General features: G+C 43.1%; 1 protein-coding gene across 8 annotated transcripts in view; it reads right to left on the reverse strand.

Moving 5' to 3' along the window:
* LOC137752137 (ATP-binding cassette sub-family C member 4) overlaps positions 1 to 22855 on the reverse strand; it is a 227035-nt gene that overhangs the window by 125659 nt on the left and 78521 nt on the right. For all 8 annotated transcript variants that reach the window (XM_068526866.1, XM_068526863.1, XM_068526870.1 and 5 more), the window contains 7 exons: positions 16545 to 16634; positions 15788 to 15951; positions 14524 to 14649; positions 12754 to 13003; positions 6095 to 6196; positions 2363 to 2452; positions 974 to 1165 (listed from right to left, as the gene is read on the reverse strand). In XM_068526866.1, the coding sequence (XP_068382967.1) occupies positions 974 to 1165; positions 2363 to 2452; positions 6095 to 6196; positions 12754 to 13003; positions 14524 to 14649; positions 15788 to 15951; positions 16545 to 16634 (1014 nt within the window). The remainder of the gene's footprint in view (positions 1 to 973; positions 1166 to 2362; positions 2453 to 6094; positions 6197 to 12753; positions 13004 to 14523; positions 14650 to 15787; positions 15952 to 16544; positions 16635 to 22855) is intronic.

Consider the following 22855-nt stretch of genomic DNA (forward strand, 5'->3'; position numbering starts at 1 on the left):
CGCTATTATTCACAGATTTTTATAACCAAAGAGAGTAACATAGTATTTATCAGTATTTATATTTTTTCTTTTGTTTCACTACTTTGTATTATCCTACTAGCTAAGTTCAGTTTGCATAACTGATTCACTAATTGCATTTAAATCCCCATGTACAGAGAAATGTTCCATTTTCCATGAAATTCAATGCCATTTCTGAAAACAATCTCTCCCCCCACTGAAAATAGGGCATATTAAGAAGAAATGTTAAAGCATTACTTTTTCTTTAAATAATAAATTACAAGTCAAAAGCGAAGTGGAGAGGGAAACCTAGAGAATGAAAGGGACCGAGGAGGCATCAACCAAGTGCAGGGGGCAGACCTTATGTGAAGCCTGATTCAAGCCAATGGTTAAGGAAATCCCCCAGTGAGATGATTAACAACACGTAAACACTGACGAGAACATTGATGATATTCAGGAAATTCAGGTTACTTTTCAGGTGTAATAATGTGGTAATATTTTTCCAAAGGTCTTTTAGAGAAAACTAGTGAAATGTTTACAGATGAACTAATCTGAGGTCTAGGATCTGCTTCAGAATAATTTGGGGTGGGAGTGGGGCTGGCGGTGGGCAGGGGTAGAGATGCAGCAAGACTGGCCACAAGCTGATCCTGGTTGAAGCTGAGGGTGGGTAACTGAGAGTTCATTAAACTGTGCTCTCTATTTTTACAATTTTTTGTAATTGTGCATTAAAAAAAAAGAAGGTAAAAGTGAATGAAACTTCACAAGATGAAACAGTCCCCTCCCCCAAAAAGGCATTCTGTGAGCATCGTTACATCCGAATTCAACCAGTAGCACATACGTGTGTACATGTTCATCTAGAAGACCAGCTTCAAAGCATTAAACAACATTAAAAGATCTTTGAACAAACCTTGTAGCTTAAACCAACACTATCATCATTTGAAATCTGAGTATATATAACTCAAAAGTCATTACTCACCTTTTTCAAAGCACAAGCCTTTATTACTTTTTCATATCGTTCTTTTTCATATTTTTTCCCAAATAGAATGTTACTCCTCACAGTTCCTGAAAACACCCAGGGCTGCTGAGAAACATACGCGATCCTCCCGTGCACGTGGACCAGCCCCTGGCTCGGGGGCAGTTCCTGCAGCACAGCACTCAACAGTGACGACTGAAACAGATGGCAACACACAGGCGTGAACAGGCAGCGCTCAGGACGGACATGCCCACAGAACAACTGTCCCCACCCTGGGTGCTTGATAAACGATAGAACCCTTTTCCTTTAAAAGAGGATAAAGTACAGCTGTGGCAGTTGAGACAAAAAAAATTGAAAACAACACTACTGGTCAATGTACACTAATGATTGATAAGGAGTATTAATATAATACTATGACAATCTAAACTGCCCAAGAGTTTCCCCCAACTGAAATGCTCTACTCAGCAAAGACTAAGTTAGAATGTTTAACATCCTTAACTAGCAGAGCAGCCCATCAGGATGTGTAGTTTCATGTATCTGATGTTCAGTGCAATTGTTCCTGCATCCGGGTATCCTTTACTTGACAAACACTTGTTCTTAAATAAAGCTTTCTCTGAGTAATATATCGAAAGATGATTATTTTTTAAAAACACTCTGAAGTGAGTCGTGTCCAAAGAGCAAAACTCCATCATAAATTAAATCATCACCCCCTCGTGTACATATCCCACATTTAGGTTCCTGTATTTTGTTGTTTCAGACCAAGTGCATGTGCACATGTCCTTCAAATCTTTAACAACACACAGACGTGGCGTGTCTGTGTCCACACCATCACAGCGCTCACCACACTGGGCTGAAGTAATCTGCCTGCGCATCTGTCTCGCCCCAGAACATAGTTGCCTCTGGAGGGCAGAGGCGTCTGGGTCTTGCTCACGTCTGTATCTTTAGCTCCAGCACATGGCTGCACATTCACTACACGTGTACTGACAGGACCAAGTCAAGTCACGTGAGGAAATGCTCAAAGCTTCCCGGAAGAGCCAGTACAACCTCCAGACCTCCTGGAGGGACCACTGTGACAAAAAGAAGTCCCCATTGTCTCATTCTGTCCTGAACAGCTGTCACATAAATCATTTCCTTCACTGAGACGTCCAAAGTCCCGACAAGCAGTTCCCAACTGTGTAACATGAAGCACCAAGAAGGAAAACACAATGTGCATTTATCCACATTTATTTGGACATGCAACCTTCTTGCAAAACTAACGTTCCATGGAACAGAGAAATGCTGTTCGAGATACACCCAATTCAAACTGTGTTACCTACAGCTCTGGGCTCGACTCTGAGAATTTCACAGGGGCTGCGGCACTGCATCGAGCTGACGAAAGGCATCATAACTTACCTTTCCTGCTCCCACAGGTCCGACCACAGCTAACAGCTCACCGGGTCTGACAGTAAAGGAAAGGCCTTGTAGAGTTGGGGTTTCTGATGCCTGCAAATTTAAGTTTACAAAATGGTTCATTTCAATAAAATAAAAAAACGAACTTCAGAAAGTAGAGAAAATAACGTTAAGTCACTGATATGCTAATATAACCCATACTTTCCTCCTTCCTATTTTAAGATAGTGAGTCCTGGGGGCCTTTTCATCAAAAAACACCTTTGAAACAGCTTTAGTTGCCTTTAGGAAGCCTACTTCTTTTGCCAGATTTTCATACGGACACAGCTCTAGACACCCACAGAATTTAAGTAGTTGAAATGACAAGGCCCCTCCTCGAAATGCAAACTCCATGATGCACACTAGCTTATTAACATAATATATTTAATAGAATATCCAGTATGGGAGGTTTTTAATCATTTGTAAGTTTCCATTATAGCCACTGGTGTTGTTTACTTCACTACTCTCCACAGGGTGGCAGCGTAAGTACGTATCATGCCTGGTCCTCTGCTAGTAATTTGACATCTCCACTCATCTCTTTACTTTCACTTGATAAAGGATGAATCTCAGTAATGCTCAGCAAGCAACGGGGCACTTTATATGATAAAGTTGCTCTTGATAAATAAAGTCACGTAAATGGCAGTCAAGGCTCCAATTCCACCACAGATTCAATTTAACACCAACAACCAAGAAAAAAAGGAGGGGGTGGGGTGGGGATCATGTATAACACAGTAGGTTAGAGTGATAAAGCCTCAGTTTTGTACCTCTTACATGCATTACCTATTCTGGGTAAATAGGGACAACAAAGTACTTCTACTGTAAAAAAAAACAAAAACAAACCACGGAGGTACATGTCACAGCAAACAATCCAACACAAAGGAGAAGGATAAAGTACTCATCGTGCCAATCACAGGTCAAGTTCTTGAACAAACTGTAAATTCTGTCATAAAGAGACTTAGGGGTATGTGTATTTCTTTACATATACTAAGTGTTTAAAAAAATTCTTAACTGCTAATGTTAAAAAAAAAAAAAAAAGTGGTTACATGTGATTAAGTAAAATGCCCAAAAGACTAATAAAAGCACAGGGTCTGGATAAGAAGTCTGGATAATGTTCTAAATGGACAATTTCTCTGGAAAGAACTGAACTGATTATAGATACAGGCAGCTACTGAAAAAATAATTATTTTTAATCATCAAAATAACTAGCCCCATATTTTAACACGAGACATTTTTTTAAAGCTACTCCACTCCTTTCTTTTTGATTAACACTTGGATTCTTATTTTGCTACCTTTCACTCAGTTGTGACTACACGATAATGAGCCACCTACAAACACAGCTTCCTGCTGCAGCCCTTCAGTTTGTCAGGGCAAAAAACATGGACTTCCCTCCCTGTTCAGGCTTGAGGCTCTTCATCACCAAAACACTAGCCCCAGATGTTACAGGAATTACAAATCTATCAATAAGAAGCTAGATTTTAATACATGAGAAACATCTAAGCTTCTCCACTTCTTTCTTCTTCTCTGAAACTTAGGGTTCTTATTTTACCACTTTTCACTCAGTTAAGATGACAAAATAGTGGGCCACCTACAAACATCAGCTCGCTGTCACCACACCTCACAGTGTGTCAGGACCAGACACTGAGTTCCCTCCCTGTTCAGGCTTCAGGATCGGGCACTGTTCTGGCATGACCAGAAGGTGGCAGCACTCGACAGCCCATGGTACTGGGGCCTGTCCTCTCCTGGTTATCCAGGCTCAGGGCATGCGGATTTACGAGGATCATCAGCTGAGCCCCACTCTCTGTCCCTTGGAGGCTCCCACAGGACCATTTATTTTAAACCTTAAAGACTGAGACCAAGTCCCATCATTTCATGAATGAGACCTGGGTCCCTGAAACCTTCTGCCACCTGCCCACCTGGCTGTATAGTGGAGCACCTTAGAAAGCTCATGTCTATCTCCAGCCTCCCAACCCAGCAGGGGATTCATTCAGACTCAGCTTCTCTCCAAAAATCCCCAAGGTCTGTGCCCCTCCCCCTCCCAAGGGCTCTTTCACCCATGACCTAACCTGAGAGGCCCTAATTACTAATGACCCAGCACAGGGCACAGCCTTCCATAGGCAAGGCCAGGACCACAGAATCGGGTGCTCTGTACTACAGTGCAAGTTGCACAGAAGTCTGAGAGCGTGTTATTACGTTCTTGCAAGAAGAACAAAACAGCTCACTTTATAATGCTGCACAGTTTGGTATAAGAGATTCTGTTAATGTTCCATACAAAGTATGTGTTACCATTCACAGAGAGTTGCCATCGTAATGGAATTTTAATGGTGCTTTTCATAAATGCTTCAAGTGTATTATGATGAGAAATACCAAGCAGGAGGTAAATCTACAATATTAAGGTAGGAGAAACTATCAGGTCAGATAAGGTACCTTGTTAGAGTTTCCATGTGCGAAAGCTAAGGGGGTATATTTTTATTTATTTGGGAACATACTACTGTTTCGTTGGTGGGGAAGCAGGTACTGAATCAGAAGTAGGTGAACAGGATGCAAGTGGCACCGCACTTAGTGTGACAGGCAGGAATACACACGAGGGGTCTGCACGGGCCGGACACTTGCACTGTGGTCTCCACTGCCACCAGCAGTCGAGCTCCACCATGTGCCGGATGGTGGACCCTCTGGTAGAGGCACCACCTCATTTGAGTCCTTCCAGCCCTGGGGGTGGTAGCGGCTTCCCACCACTGCTAATCTCTGGGTTGCGTTGTCTCCTTAAAGACTGAGACCAAGTCCCATGATTTCATGAATGAGACCTGGGTCCCTGAAACCTTCTGCCACCTGCCCACCTGGCTGTACAGTTGCCCTTTCTGCTTTTTTCTTCCCCCGTCTTTCATCCTCTGCATAAGTAATTCCCTACATGGAATTCCCTCTCATGGTTATGGGTTCTGTTTTACTGAGTAATCCACAGAGGACCACTGAACCGGGGAGGCAGGAATGTTTCAGTCGTCGGAAAAGGGGGCTGCACTAGGTGTGCGGTTTTGAGAGCGGACCCTGCTGTTTTTCCTGTTTGCCTGAACGTCATAAATAAACCAAGTGTTCGGAAACTGCCAGTTCTCCCTGTCAGCTTGCCACACAGTGTAACCCTTCAACTGCGAACCACTGGTGCCCACTGTGCCCTCCTGCTGTCGCCTCCCTGTCCCTGGCTGCCACCAAAGTAGCCAGAACCATCGAGAAGCTTAGCATGGGGGAGCCCCACCCTGCCCCACAGCAAAGACCTAAATCATGGCCTCAGTATGTAATAAGATGATCTGAGAACATCAAGGCAAAAAATGTACACTGATTCCCCAAAGCCTCTGGTCTGTAACAGCTGGTTGTATGTTTGTTAGTTAACCCATTCCATACTGCAGCATTTTTTCTCTACAATCAATATAAATTCTAACATTACAAACATATGGACTTTAAGGTCAAAATGTGCTAATACTTTGAAAGCTCTCTTGAAAATGAGAGAGAGAGCAACATGTCAAATGTCTTAGGCTGATTTTACACTTCATCTCCATTAGTTGCAAACCTTACTCCTGATTTGGAGAATTTTTATAACATACTTTCAGTAAATTAGCAGGTCACATTTTACACCAGGTGTAAAACCTCAAAGTTCTCCAATAAATCTGTTGTCTTTTAGCAGTCACAATCTTGATACACAGGATGTGTTACCTTATCCCAAAAGGCAGTGAAATCTTGCACGTCCACTATCATTTTACCACCTGATGGCAGCTGAGGGTTGCACTGTGTTATCTCATCAAGTAACAGAAAGTTCTACAGAAAAAAGGAAAAACATAGATTGTTTAAACTCCAGGAGAAAAGCATAAACAAAAATAACTGCTTTCTTGGAATTTGCAGTAAAAAACTTTATACAGCCTACATATCGTTTTGTCAACTGTACTTAAAGTGTAGGTTCACATTAGAACAGACTAGGTAATATATGGAATATTATATACTATTGTAATAATATACAATAAAGTATACATATAGTGTAGGGTATAGTATGAGATATATTACATATATGACAAATGAAGAGTTCCTGGCCCTGAGGCTGTCTTTGTAACTTTCTTAACAAGTGTACTGGTTCCACCCTAAGGAGAAAATGTGGTTCCAAACTCCAACACATTTAAAAGGTTGATATTTCTATTGTTTTACTAACAATAAACAAAAGAGTTGGTAGGGAATTATTCCGTAAATATTTACTGAATCCCACCATGTGCCAAGCACCATGCAACATTGCTAGGAACACAGAGAGGAAGGCCATTCCCAGGCCTGCAGGTATCAGGCGGCACAGGACAGGCTGGGAACACAAGACCTACAAAAACCCTGGCTCTGCCTGTTTTGGGTCGTGACCTTTCCCTGGGCACTTAAGTACGCTCTGCTTTACTCCTCATGCGCATTAAATCAATCACTGCTTGTCATTAACTATCACTCGAGTCACTGTTCTAAAAATGAAATGCTCTTATTAAGTTTCTATCTCTTAAGAAATACTTTACAAGCATCTATTCACAATCACTTGCCTCTCCTTAGTCAACGCCCTCTCTCCTCGACAGCAGGAATGGCCGCATCTCCCACTTCTTATTATTTTCACACCCCTTAGCAGCTATTCAATGCAATTCAGCTGAATAAAACCAAGTCCTGCGAACCGCTACTGAACTATCATAACCATATATAGGAAAACTCCCTCTTGCCCTGCAAATGCTGGACATAATTCAACAAGAAAAGCTACAGTGGTAGAGAAATACCACCCTCACTGCCCACTCCCCCCACCAAGAACTGTGAACGTGTGGCAGACAGAGACTGCTGGCTGTCCTCAAAATCTGCTCTCGTTCCTCTGAGGTAACAAACCCCGGATTTTAGCTGGCACCTGGCAGCCTGGAGGGAGGCCCTCTCTCTCCAGCCCCCCGAGCAGATAGGTGTAGCCACGTGACTACATCCAGGCCGGTGGAAAGTGACAACGTCCGGGACCTTCATCCACCCCACGGCCTGGGCCTTGGAGGTCACCAGCTGGGTAAAGGCCACATGCAGAGGAGCAACAAGAGAGAAAGAGTCTGGGTCCCTAACACCCTGGAGGATCATACTAGCCATGGAACTTGTTACAGAGAGAATTGCTCACCCCAACCAAAAAAAAAAAAAAAAAAAAATGTTAGGGTCCTAACCGCAAATACCTCAAAACGTGACTTTATTTGGAAATAGTGTTGTTGCAGATGTAATCAATTCAGGTGAGATCACACTGGACTAGGGTGGGTCCTCAACGCAATATGATTGGTGTCCTTATCAGGAGAGAGACGCAGAGACACACACAAGCAGAAAACAGCCATGTGATGACGGACACGGAGGCTGGAGTGATGGCTGTTACGAGCCAAGGTACACCAAGGTTTGTCTCCAACCACCAATAGCTAGAAGAGGCAAGAAAGGATTCCCCCTTATAGAATTCAGAGGAATCGTGACCCTGCTGACACCTTGATTTCAGACTTCAAGCCCCCAAGACTGAGAAAAAACAAATTTCTGTGGCTTTAGGCCACTGGGTTTGTGGTACTTTGTTAAGGAGCCCCAGGAAACCCATACACAGCCTTACAAGGATGCTTGCAAGAGAGAAATACAAACTATCTGTGTAAGCAGCTTTAACATTGCTCATTGTAGGACCCACAGGCATCAAATCCCAACAAAACAGGGGGAACTGAAACAACCACGTGAGCATGTCTGAGAAAGAAAACAACAGGTGAATAGTAACCTACTACCCTAAACATCATAAACACCCTTCAAGTCCTTGACATCCTTGTCTACCATGCCCCAAAGCTACAAATATGACTGCAACCTTCTACTTCAAAACAACTGGTAAAAACTGAACATGAGGACTTACCTGGTGGTGCAGTGGTTAAGAATCCGCCTGCCAATGCAAGGGACGCGGGTTCGAGCCCTGGTCCGGGAAGACCCCACATGCCGCGGAGCAACTAAGCCCATGCGCCACAACTACTGAGCCTGCGCTCTAGAGCCCGTGTGCCACAATTACTGAGCCCGTGTGCCAAAACTGCTGAAGCCCCGGTGCCTAGAGCCCATGCTCTGCAACATGAGATGCCACGGCAATGAGAAGCCCGCGCACCACAACGAAGAGCAGCCCCTGCTCACCGCAACTAGAGAAAGCCCGCGCGCAGCAACAAAGACCCAACGCAGCCAAAAATAAATAAATATATAAATAAATTTATTTAAAAAAAAAAACCTGAACATGAAAACCCGCTTCTGTGCAGGAAAAGGAAGACGAGACCCTTACATTTCTCTCAAGGACCAGCTGGCGGGAGACGCTATCCTCTCGTTCCCACCTCCTCTCATCCAGGCTCACTGAGAACTGAACACTGGGCACGGCTGCTCCTACCCGCCCCGAGCCCGTGTCCAGCAGGAGGCAGGATGGACAGTGGTCTGAGGACTCCTCTGCAGGCTTTCAGCCACTGCAGCCTGAGCTCTCTCTCCACAGCACCTCTCCCATCGTCAGCCGGGTACCAGCTCTCGCCTGTGCTGCCGCAGTTCATCCCTCTCCCAATTCTCTTTTCCTCTTGAAGCAACATAATTTCAGAATCTCACTTGCTATTAACCACTTAAAACACTCATACGCCTTTTCTTTTGCTGGTTCCTTCCCCAGCCCTCCCCAGCACCACCGATGCTCCCCCAACACCACTCCCTCCTGATCTCCTTACAGCACCTCTGAGAGTGTCCAGCACGCTTCACCCCCTCCAGTGACCCAGCAGCACCTATGTCCACATCCCCAAGTGGCCTCTGCCTGGACACCCTGAGTACTAATGCCACCCATCCTTCTGGGCCATCTCAAATGCTAATCCTCCTGGGAACCAGCTCAGGAGGATCCAGGCTGGCACTGCCCTCCCTACCTCTGAACCCTCATAGGGATATAAAGTCATAAAGCGGGGAGACACTAGGTGATTCCTGCACTTACACAGTCCCAACTCCATCTGAGACCAAGCCTTGCACAGAGTCAGCCCATCGTGGGCATCAGGCTAAGGGAAGGAACAGACTACGTGGCTGTTCAAATCCGTCCAGCCGGTGACTGCGTGGCTACAGCCTTACGTGGCCTGAGCTAACACAGCAGCAAGCAAAAGGTTATGCGTGTATGTTATACATCTTGTCTAGACAGAAATTCCAATTTCACCTTAAGCGTGTTACCAAGATAAAAAACCTCAATATCCAGTGTATGTATGATAGAATAGAAATTCCCCACTTAAAAAAAAAAAAACGAAAAAGTATGCCTTAAATGAGGAATTAAATCTATTGAGCACTTGTCTACAAATAACAGGTCTGCGAAGGGAAAGAAGTCACAATCTTCCAGGGGTTAAATGAGACTCCATTCAACACGAGACCAGCTTGTAAAGTTGCAAGAAGTGCTGGTTGCATTTTTCCCCAGGACTCAGGCTGATGAAAAAGGTGAAATTAAATTGCCATTAGAGCCATGAAGTGCAGATCCAGAACACATCATGAGGGAAAGTATCAATGTCAGAACTGCAGCCAAAAAGATTGACTTCCCAGTGGCTGGTAGGGGAAAACCTAAGCAGCTCTGTGAACAATATAACCTCAGAGACACATTTTACTGGATGTAAAAGTCACTGAAGACTTTTAGTGCTTTTAAGTTGAGACAAGATATTTTTAATCCTATTGCAGTAGCTCAACGCCAAGACCTTCAGTCCCCTTTCATTACTAAGAGAAAAATAAGGGGACCATCGCACCACCTCCAAGGTAGCCAGGGGTGGTGGGTTTTCTTCCTAGGAGCCCCAAACATGACCTGAGTGGAAATCTGGGAAGATAGCCCATCCAGTCTACTGAGTCCCAGGCTGCAGAAGGCAGTGGGGCAGCAGGGCTTCAACCACACTCTGTTCTAAACTCTACGTGCCCACCACGCCTCCAGCCCGTCTACGGTCAAATCTCACCTAGTTCTTCCATTCTTGCTGCCATTCTCATCTTCTAATTAGACATTAACACACCTAACTGAGAAGCAGGGAAAGGAAGAACACAAATTCTTGCTCTTCTCCTCCCCTTAGTATTCCAGGTGACTTTGCAGCCCCAAAACTGAAAGGAGCCCACAATCCATCTCTCCTGTTAAGGGGCTTAGAATACTCCTGGGGAGTCACGACACGATCACCCGACTTGACACGATGCTGGGCCGTGCAGGGCTGGCCCTGCACACAAATGGAAGCCCTAGGTCAGTGCGAACAAAAGTGCTGGGAGAGGGGCATGGGGCTGCTGGAAGCTCAGCAGCATTTGCTTAAAGCAAGGACTGACGAGAAGGCAACCCAGGGGGCCCAAAAGAGTGAGCCAAAACCAGGGATGAATGTGACAGGTCACACAGACAACCCGTCTTCCCCCCTCCCCCGCCAGAGTGGAGCGTCGTGCGCTGTGAAACAGAGCTGCCAGTGGAGCCTAGAGTTTAAAATTCTGATTCTGCAAGTAACATGGAAACTTTGAAGGTCTTCGGACTAAGACCAGATGATGAAAACAACACCTTAAAATAGATATTCCACGTGCTAGAAGGTACTAAGAAGGCAATGTAACAATGGTTTAAAAAACCAGGCTTTGGGCAGGATCCTAGTTGTCATTTACTAGCTATGTAAGGATAGGTGAGCTATTTCACCTGTTATAGGAACCTGTTTCCTTATCTGTAAAGTGGGGACACTAATGCTTATCCCATTCAATTGCTATCAGGATTAAAGGAGATGACATGCAAAGGCTTCAGGAGTGCCCGGACCACACAGCAACCTCGGCAGCAGCGATCGAAGACAGCAGCTGTGGCAGCAGCAATAACAAAACCACAGCAGCACAACACACGTGTGAAGCCTCCATCTGGACAGGTTACTGTGTCACTAAGAATGTCACTACAGTTCAAGGATATCCCTAAATATCCTCTTTCAAGATGTGAAAGCTTCATAAAAGAAATTTTATTGAACTGCATGGACCATCCCTTAACAGTGTTGCTAGAAGCCCCCATCAAAAAGAATGATAAGGGCTTCCCAGGTGGCGCAGTGGTTAAGAATCCACCTGCCAATGCAGGGGACACAGGTTTAAGCCCTGGTCCGGAAAGATCCCACATGCCGCGGAGCAACTAAGCCCATGCGCCACAACTACTGAAGCCCACGTGCCTAGACCCCGTGCTCTGCAACAAGAGAAGCCACTGCAATGAGCAGCCCGCGCACCGCAATGAAGTGTAGCCCCCTCTCGGCGCAACTAGAGAAAGCCCGCACGCAGCAACGAAGACCCAAAATAAATAAATAAATACATAAAATTAAAGAAAAAAAAAAAAAGAAAAGAAAAGAAAGAGAGAACGATAAATTCAGGGGAGCAGAACTGACCACGTATAACTGATCTGTTTTATGGGCAATAGCTTTTTATACTATAGAAACTTCATCATAAAAAAAAAAACTCACCTTTTATGACGACTGAATGATCAAATAAAAATCACAGCCAAAGCTATCTAACTTCACAAGAGATCTATTACTGGCCATCCATCACTATCGAGAAGTAGGAACAAAACAAATTAGATGTTTTGTAAAGCCCAGACACTCAAGCTCACGCCCAGGCCGGCTCACAAAGCCAGTTTATCTTCATTTTACACCAATTCTTAAACACACAACTCCTTAAATATCTACAGGTTCTTATCTTGGTGATGTAAATTATTCACCCCTGGCAATTTACAGACAGTTAGATTAAAAAGAGAGAGAGAGTGACTGTGGGTATGGTGGGAATCGCAAGTTTGAAAGAAAGAGGGCAGCTAGAGATAGGATTACACGTTAAGTGAAAAGAGAACAGGGACAAAAAGGCCGATGGAGAAAAGGCATGCTCAGAAATCAACAAGCAAACCATCTACGGAGGAAAGAACCCATTTGTAAACACAGAGAATGAGGTGAGGCTGAGGCCGTGCTTCCCGCCCAAGGGACAGAGACCTCTCAGCATGTTCACTCCCGCCCGGCCCAGAGAGGAACCTATTCACCCCAGGACTGAGCACAGCTGTCACCTCGCCAATGGAGTGAGCACAGGAGATGAGATCTGTTCGCTTCTCCTACTTTCAGGCAACTTAATCGTCCTGCAGTCATTACTCGACAAGAGCCCTGCACCGCTGCTACTTACACTACTGCCCGTAGATGAGCAGCCTCTTAAGGTATTTATAACGCACCCTATGTCAGAAGACGGGAGCACTAAAGACTCTCTGGGACGACCACCAGCTTAGGCAGTGAGAGCGTTAGATCTCACCTAACTGGCACACTGTGACACCAAATAAAAGGAGGCATTTTAGGTAAAATCCACCGACAAGTTAATAAAGTTTTTTGTCAGCAAACCTTGATTCTTCGGATGCTGACGACTGCCTCTGACACCTTCTCGACGGCCGAAGGGAAGAAGAGGGTGACTGTCAACCGCACAGCCCCATACAGTGTCACCGCCACAAACACACGGCTCGCTGTGATCACATTGCCAAGGAGCACATAGGTGGTGAAGGTGACAAAAACAATGATTTTGCTTGCAACAAAAAAGGATGCCAAATTCATTCCTCTAAGGTAGGAACTTCTCAGAATCTTGGAAATTTCCTTCCTGGAAAAGAGTAGGAAATAGGTTTTAAAAGAAGCATCAACATCCAAGACATGAATTCAAGCGCCCTGTGTGAGTGGCCTCTTCCTAGGGAGTGGACACAGATGAAGATAAACCATCCCTCACATCATGGAGACACTACACAGTGCACACCCGGGGGCCTGCCCGACACAAAGACCACACGCTTCCTCACCACTTCACTCTTCCAACTAAACAGAGGCTTAGTGTCACATTTTAAACATTTTGGGTCAATCAGACTGGGTTTGAACATTCAGTCAACATCCATTCATAACCAGAAGTCCTGTGCCGGGCTCCTCACTGATGACAGAAAGACACAGCCCATCCCCTCCAGGAGTTGACAAACTCATAAAAGAATAGAAAAAACAACCCCAAAATTGTGAGACACCAAGACATTAGGCAGAGGCGCCAGCACGGCCCCCACGGGAGCACAGAGCAGAGGCGTGTAACTCGGAGCAGTAGAGTCAGGGCAAGTCACACGCAGGTGGACCCTGAGAAGATGAGCTGGAGTCAGTCGGGCTTGGTGGAGGCCAGAGAAGAAGGATGATGCGAGTGTATTCCCAGCAGAGGGAGGGGCACCCACAAAGGTGCAAAGTGAGAGGTGACAGGGTGCTGCCGGAGAATTCTAAGTACCCTGTGCTGGAGTGTAAGCCCTCATCAGGTATTTAAGTCAAAGATGGAAAAAAATTCTACAAACATAAAGCAAAGCAAAAAAGATATTTATGGCTTTGTTTGGAATGAATAATACTGACTCATAAAGTTTGGCCCGATATAAGTACCCAATCTTTATAATCTCCCTATTTGTGCTATATTAGCATAAATTATACTTTTAGTTTAAATATTGTTTTAGATGCCAACGTCTTAAATCATTGTTTATTTGGAATCTGTGCTATTAAGAAATACTTGGGGGCTTCCCTGGTGGCGCAGTGGTTAAGAATCCGCCTGCCAATGCAGGGAACACGGGTTCGAGCCCTGGTCTGGGAAGATTCCACATGCCACGGAGCAACTAAGCCCGTGCGTCACAACTACTGAGCCCGTGAGCCACAACTGCTGAAGCCCGCTCGCCTAGAGCCTGTGCTCCACAACAAGAGAAGCCACGGCAATGAGAAGCCCGCGCATCGCAACAAAGAGTAGCTCCCGCTCGCCGCAACTAGAGAAAGCCCGTGCGCAGCAATGAAGACCCAACGCAGCCAAAAATAAATAAACAAATGAATGAATGAGTGAATGAATGAATAAATAAATTTTTTTAAAAAGAAAGAAATACTTGGAATTTAATTTCTGTATAAGTAAGAAGCATATATTTTTTTTCCTTTAAGAAGATGGTAAATGGAAGAGCAGGTTAAAATGATGTCTCCACTGTTCTACTTAACCCCACTGCCACATGTTGGGGGTGGAGTGGATAGTAGTTAAGTTCACCTTAATGTGAAAACTTGGTAAGACTTCTAAACCATTCAGTAAATAAGACATAAATTATGAAAATATGCTGTATATATACAAAAACTTACCTTCTCAAACTGGTAATAAGGTCTGCAAAAGACTTTTCCCAACCATACATTTTTATTATTCTGATGCCAGTTATAACTTCATTCATGGTCCTGATCCTGGTGTCTGTGAAAGCTGCAGTCTTACTCCTAAGGGACAGACGTGAGAGATGAGCCTTAGTGACCACAGCCCAACTTTCCTTATCAGCAGCAGCAGTGGCACAGCCAGAGACCAGGGATCAAATGATTCCATACAGCTCTTTTGCGCTGACAGGCAGGTCCTACTCAAAATAGAAATGGAGAAGACTTCAATTAGGAAGCCAACCATTCAGCCCAATTCAAGAAGTAACTTGGAGAACTTGCACTATCTGCTAATGAAGACCCAGAATTAATCAGATACAAACCATCTGCCCGAGGATGTCACGGTCAGGTAGGGAAGGCAGAAAGACACCCGACTCTTAACAGGAAGACAGTGGCTGTGCTGTAATAAAAAAGGAGTAAAGTGCTGGGGAGCAGAAAAGATGGGGCTGTTAATTCCACTGGGAAAGGAGAACAAGAAAGCCTTCAGAGACCCGGCAGCATTGGAACAGGGCCTCAAAGGATATGGAACACCTCTCCACAGCAAAAAGAGGAAACGAAATTCCAAGTAGAGAAAAAAAATACCACACGAAGAGGTACACACACACACAAAAGAACTCAATGAGCTTCACCTGAGAACCCAGACAATGACCCACCTCCAACCCTCTGGGACCTGCTTCAAGTCTAACTAATCAGCATTAGGCTCTTCATCACCAGCCACTTTTCTATCACATAGGCTGCTAGGAATGTGGGCTTTATAAAGACATATTGAAGATCGATCTTGCCCTTGGGGTGCTTATAACTTAATGGAAACGCTGAATTAAAAACAAGATGCAAACATATACACACCTGAAAATGGCTCTAACACAAGCATGACAAAACTAGATGCATCTAGAATTGACCCTATAAGATCATTACTATTTAATAATGCTTAAATAACACTATTCAACGTACATTCTGCTTAAGGACACTCTACTTGCTCAGGTACGGTGCCGGGAGGAGCCAGCGGATGCTGTCACCTTTCCCGCTTCAGGATCAAACTTCAGCTTAAGGCTGTAGCATCTACTGGCTAAGCCTAAAGGGTCTACAACACATGCAAAGAGACCAAAGAAGGCATTTTTGTTTTGTTTTTGTTGAACAAAAGCATCAAGCAGACGGTGGATGCTACCAGTTACATATTAACACTTTTTTAAACCAGTGTTTCTCTTACCGGAGTGATGAAAACAACTTCCCAATGCAGCTTTGCAAAGGCAGAAGAATAATTAGAACCGCCATCCCAGCAAGACACGATATTCCTATTTCCATCCAGAGCAGGATGGTCACTATGATAGCCTGCAGTGGCCCTGCCCACAGAAAGTGCAAGAATATCGTTACCTTAAAAGAAAAAAAAACAAAGCCTTCTTAGGAATGTATAAAAACCAGACCAGTAATGACACAATTTAGAAACAATCTTCTGTCAAAGAACAGACGGGAACCTAAACAGAAATGATCACAGCGGGTTTTAAACCTGCTAAAGCAGAAATCAAGTATCTGCCCCAGGTGACGCTGTTCTGGGACAGCATAGGGCCAGGCTCAGGGATGTCCAGGGAGAAGAGGACCGGGAGCACCAGGAAGATTTCAGTTTTGTCCATCCCACAAATGAGCCCAGGGCTTCCTCAAAGTCTGCCCCAGAATTCAGCCCCTGTCAAGAAGGGCCACTCCAGGAGGACCCTTCGAGACACTAACCACGCGGGGCAAGAACACTGCTGCCTATTTATTATTAGAAAAATAAAATTCTCATCTAAAGGACAATACACATTATTACATCTAATCTGCACACAGAAGAAATGAGAGTTGGATAAAGAGAACTCTTTGTCTTATGCCTTCAAAAGAATCCTGGCCAACGCCAAACACTGGCACCTGGCATCCCAAAAAGCTAAACACAGTAAGGACAGGAAATGGAAGAGGATCCCCCAGGGGCAGCTTACCTGATCAAACCTGTTCACATCGTTGGACAGCAGGTTGACTATCTGGCCTGTGGTGGTCTTCCCCATGGCCAAGTTACTCAGGCGAAGTGCCTGAAACAAGAGAGGGTAACAGAGAATTGGATCCCTGCGGTGATACCAAGTCACTCTTAGAACGTAACAAAACAGCACGTTTTCACGGGGTCTTGAGTGGTGCCAGGACGAGCAGGACGACCCCTGACAGCAGGGCTCTAGGAACCCATGTCTATCCTTTGACTCCTCAATGTGGCAACAGCCACGCCCACAAGGACAGCAAACAGAGGCCGACGCAAAATCTCCCACTTTTTTTTTTTTTTTTTTTTGATGAATCTGGACATGCCCAAAATATAAAGGGATGTAGGCTCATGCTTAGAAGCCAACTAAAGTAATTTTGGGCCATATTAGATGAGAGGAGGGAAGCTGCCTTAAGGACAGAAATTAGGAGACACAGGCTGCAAATCAATCATTAATTTTGTGTGTGACATCATTTCAACACTGTATTCTCAGTTTCCTCATTCTTTGAATGGAAATAACTCTTCACCGTGCATAAGATCATAGGGTACGTATGAGAGTCGAATGGCAGATTTGTTATCTACTATGTGGAGGACACCAGGTGCTCCTGGAGATATATTTACTGATAGTCATGTCTTCTTGTCTTTGGAGATGGGACAAGATATATACCAACACCTGTAATTCAGGTGTGAACAGTAAATACAGTGGCACAGGGAACTGGGGAAGGTTTCTACCAAGTGACACTGTAATGAGGGAGGAGCTTGGACGACGAAAAGGATAAAGTATATGGAGAGAAGGGAAGGGCACTGTGGGTGAGAGGAACCCATGCAGAGACTCCAGGGAGGGAAAATGCAAAATCTGGCTGGAAAGGTGGTCTGGGAAATAGCTAAACAGTTTGGAAGGCAACATGGAACGGTCAATGTTTTTTCACATTACAGAAACTCAACTTCAGGAAAATTAAACTGAAGAAGTGACTGGCCAGGAGATTTTTGGAAGAAAGGAGAATTAGGGGTCAGTGAAACAGTCAAGAGGTAACCAGACTGTGCAGTAGGGATGTATGAATGGTAGCAAAGGGCCACTGAAAACACTTTGAAAGGTAAAAAATGCTTTGCAAATATGAGCGAGGGAGGGTGGGATATACCATTACAGGAAAGAAAGAAACCATATTGTGCCTTAATTACTGAAAGCTCTCTTGAAAATAGCTTTAAAGCCTATTTTACATACAAATACATGTTAAGACCTCATGCAGAAAATACTAATTTTAAAGAAGTAGCTAGTTTGATCCCTAATTTGAACAACTAAAAGAAGGCAGAATGGTGCACCAAACTCTGAGTTTAAACTGATCATCAAAAAAAAATCAAGACAACTGCACCTAATTGGAATTGATGCACCAAAAGGCTGGCTCTGGAACAAAAGTTAACATGAATCAACTATAACACTGCAGCCAGGGACTTCCCTCGTGGCGCTGTGGTTAGGAATCCACCTGCCAGTGCAGGGGACGCGGGTTCAAGCCCTGGCCCAGAAAGATCCCACATGCCGCGGAGCAACTAAGCCCGTGTGCCACAACTACTGAGCCTGCGCTCTAGAACCCGCGAGCCACAACTACTGAGCCCGCACACCTACAGCCCGTGCTCCACAACAAGAGAAGCCACCACAACGAGAAGCCCGCACACCGCAACAAAGAGTAGCCCCTGCTCGCCGCAACTAGAGAAAGCCTGTGCGCAGCAATGAAGACCCAACGCAGCCAAAAATAAATTGATTAATTAATTAATAAAAACAAAAACAAAAAAAAAGACTGCAGCCAACACAGAAATCAAGGATCTGTCAAAAGAAAATCAGTCATATTCCACACAGGATAAAAAACAGAACATGAAGTGACAGTAATATTATTAATGAGGAAGACGCAGCTTACAAGCAAACTGCCAGATTTCTGTTTCCAACCATGAAAGAATAATTGGTACTGGACTTGCCCTCCATTGTAAAACTGCAAAGTTGAATGAAATATATGAAGCAGCTGTTTTCAGGCACTGAACGACAAGCAGGGCTGAACTGTAAGCCTAGAGAAGAGGAGAGCCCGGGACTGGCCTGTCTTTCTGCCTGGGGGTACCTTCTGCCCAAGCAGAGCTAAACTTTCACTGAACTGAAGAGGAAGAGATGGCTGTTCTAAGTTGCAGAAACAGCTGGAATTTGGGCAGGAATAGCAGAGGTCAGACCCAGAATATCTTGTGGGGATTTACCAAAGGGACTCTGCCAGAACTTCACTGTCCGTGAGCAGGGTCAGACCCATGAGGCCTCTGTGAGGTCACGCAATGCCAGGAGACTAGAGTTTCTGCCTACCTAGAAGAAAGAGTTCTTCTTAAGCGCCTCAGACATTCACTTAGCTGCCAGGAAGGCCATGCCTTATGGTCTAGAGTAAGACCCATGCACTTGGACTAAGTTCAAAATGGAAATAATTGCCCCAGATAGACAGACAAGACAAACAGAAAGATAGAACGAATAAGCCAATCCTAACAAGACCAATCTACCAGGAATTCCCTATCAGAACAAATACCCTTTAACCCAGACTTCCTATAATGTATACTTCCTAACACCCAACATAACAAGACAATTTCTAGACCTGCAAAGAAGCAAGAAAATCTGACCCATAATCAAGAGGAATAAAAAAAAATACAAGCATTAGAAATAGACCCTGAGATGATCCAGATTTTGGAATTAGTAGACAAGAACTATTAAACAGCTATTATAAATATGTTCAAGGAATTAAAGGAAAAGATGGTTATAACAAGTGAATGGATATAGGTAATTTCTTTTTTTGGTTTTTTTTTTTTTGGCCTCGCCACGCAGCTCGTGGGATCTTAGTTCCCCAACCAGGGACTGAAGCCGGGACCCCGGCAGTGGAAGCACAGAGTCTTAACCACTGGATCACCAGGGAATTCTCCGGATAGGTAATTTCAGAAGAGAGATGGACACTATCAAAAAGAAGCAAATGGAAATTCTAGAACTAAAAAGTACAATATGAAAAGTTCACTAGATAACTTTAATATCAGATAATTTCCATTGCTCTGTGCCCAGATTCATTAAGCCTTTCTTTTAGTTTACAACCTGAAGAACAAACAGAAAACAGAGAGCGAGAGCAAGATTGATAGAAGAAAAGAAAGCCTAAGGGTTCAATGGGACCATACAAGCAATGAAACACACATGTAATTGGAGTCCTGGGAGAGATGACAAAATAGGGAAGAAAAAAATATTTGAGGGAATAATGGCTGAAATTTTTCCAAGTTTGGTAGAAAATATTAATTCAGATACCTAAGAATCTTAGCAAACCCCAGAAAGGATCAAAACAAAGAGACCTATGCTTGGGCACATCACAGTCAAAATGCTGAAAACCAGAAAGTAACAGTCTTGAAAGCAGCCCACGAAAAACAACACATTACATACAGAAGGAAAATAATACAACTAATAGCTGACTTAACAAACTCAATTCTGTAACTATGTATGGTGATGGATATTAACTAGGCTTACTGTGGTGATCATTTATATACACATACACACATATACACATACATACTATACACTATACACACACACACACACAAATACTGAATCATTTTGCTGAATATCTGAAACTAATATGCTGTATATCGATTATACCTCAATTTAAAAGGAGGAGGAGATAGTGGAACAAAATTTATAGAGTGCTGAAAGAAAAGAATAACTGTTAACCTCAAATTCTATAACTAACAAAAGTAAATATCCTTCAAATGATGAAGGTGAAATTAAGACATTTTCAGATAAAGTCTCAGAGACTTTATCACCACCCAACCTGATCTTTAAGAAATTATAAAGGATATTCTTCAAGCTAAAGGGAAATGGTACCAGATGGAAATTCAGTTGTAGAAAAATAGAGAAACCAAAATGACAAACAAACATGTGGGTAAATATAAGAGATTGTATTATTCCTTTCCATTTCTTTGCGAAACAAATGGCTGCTTAAAAGCAAAACAATGGTAACACCATATTGTGTATGTAGATGTAAAATATGTAACAACAGTACAAGGGATAGGCTGTTACTCCTATACGTTTCTTACATTTTATGTAAAGTAATCTAATATTAACATGCAAAAAAAGACTGTAATAAGATGCCTATTTTAATCACTAAAGCAAGATTAAAAATACGAGATACTGATAAAAAGCCAACAAAGGAATCAAAATAGAATACTAAAAAATATCTGATTGACTGAAATAAGTCAGGAATGGAGCCCCGCCACCCAAAAAAAAAGGCAGATGAAACAAATAGAAAATAAACAGTAAGTAAAAGGCTTAAGCCCCATCACATCAATATTTACACTAAAAGCAAATATACTAACACTCCAGTTAAAAGCCAGAGACTGCCACACTCACACTGGATTAATAAAAGAAAGATCCAGCTTGTTGTATATGTGAGATACACTTTAAAGTAAAAGGATGGAAAAAGATGCGGCATGCAAACAGTAAGCGCAAGAAATCATGTGAGGCTATCTTATTATCAAAGTTGATTTTGAGTCAAGGAATTAAACTACCAGAGATTAAGAAGGACATTTCATAATGATAGGATAGTCAATTCACCACTCCTAAATGTGTATGGATCTAATTACCGAGCTGCAACATATATGAGACAGCAGCAGGAACTATGGAGAAAAATCAGAAAACCCCACAATCATAGCAGGAGATTTTAACATCCTTCTTCTCAGTAAATGTAACAAGTAGACCCCCCCCCCAAAAAAAAAAATCAGTAAAGATACAGAAGATTTGAATAACAAGTAACCAACTTAATCTAACCGACATTTATGGAACACCACACCCAACAATTATAGGACAGGTTTTTTTCAAGTACACATTGTAAATTCACCAAGACCATATGCTGGGGCCATAAAATAAATCTCAATAAATTTCTAAATATAAAAATGGTACGCAGAATGTTCTGATGACAAGAATTAAATTAGAAATCAATAATTTATATCTTACCTAAAAAGCACAACTATTTGGAAATTAACATATTTCCAATATGTTAATATTGGAAACAAACAAAATATCACAAGGGAAATAAGAAATATGCATTACCAATTACATGTCTATTGCCCTCAAGAGCTATCAGGTAGTTGAGTGCACAGACATGTCATAGTCATTTATGTCATCATGATCATAAAAACAGCTACCATTTATTCAGCACATACTACAAGCCAGACACTGAATAGAAAACAACCTTATTTGTAAGAATTTTTTCCTATTTTGCACATAAGAAAATAAACTGAAAGTATTCATACCTGACAAAGAATGGGCACTCAGTTATTTTGTTTTTAATGAAGCAAAGTTACAACTTGTGAAGGAGAAATGTTACCTGCCAAGTCATTAAACAAAGGATGTTGCAGCCATCAAGCTGCCACATTACTGCTGGTCCCCTGAGGGAACTCCGGATGGAAATAGAATGCTGGTCATGAAGCAGTCAACTGCTGCAGCCACCCCTGTCGTGCACCCTGAGGAGACTAAGGATGAGAAAGCACAGGATACTGGCCCCAGATAGCTGGGGTGCATGTCAAAGGAACGATTTCAATGAGCCCAGACTTGCATCTTGCTACACACAGAAAAGCGCTGATTTCATTACCTTGAGATGTCTGGTTTTCTTTAATGAACAGTAATCTTTTGATGTTCTGACTACCCAGTCCTTGTTGCAAAAACCCCTTTGTATCCTGCCTCGCCCCTACCACCCCCTTGCTCTTCAGAGTAGCCCCTCAGAGTGATCTGAGCGTCCTGTCTCCAGGGCTTGAGGTCCTGAAAGAGTCCGCTAAAAAATATAACTCTCAGCTTCTAGGTTGTGCTTTTTTTTTTTTTTTTCAGTCCACACACTGGTCCTCATTAATGTAGAAAATTAAAGTTCAGTTCTAATAAAATGTTTATGTTATAGTTAAAAACACGTCACATCCAGTGTAGAGAAAAACAACATACAAATTAATGCTAATGTTTTGGTTCTATATTTCCTTTAAGTTGACATTTTACAAGGGGATACTATTTGGTTAAATCTGTTTTCCTTGTGAAAGCAAAATAGTTCCACCATGAGAACGATAAAAGGCAAACAAACTGTAATCAAATTTGCACCATGTATGTCAGATGCAAAATTAATTAGTAAGCTATTAATCTTTAATAAATCAAGACACCTAAATATAGATAAGAATTATATTATAAAAGCCTACCAATTTTTTTAAAGGGCAAAGAACATGTACTGGAAATTCACTACAAAACACACAAAA

Source organism: Eschrichtius robustus, chromosome 18, assembly GCF_028021215.1.
Source record: "Eschrichtius robustus isolate mEscRob2 chromosome 18, mEscRob2.pri, whole genome shotgun sequence".
Lineage (NCBI taxonomy): Eukaryota > Metazoa > Chordata > Mammalia > Artiodactyla > Eschrichtiidae > Eschrichtius > Eschrichtius robustus.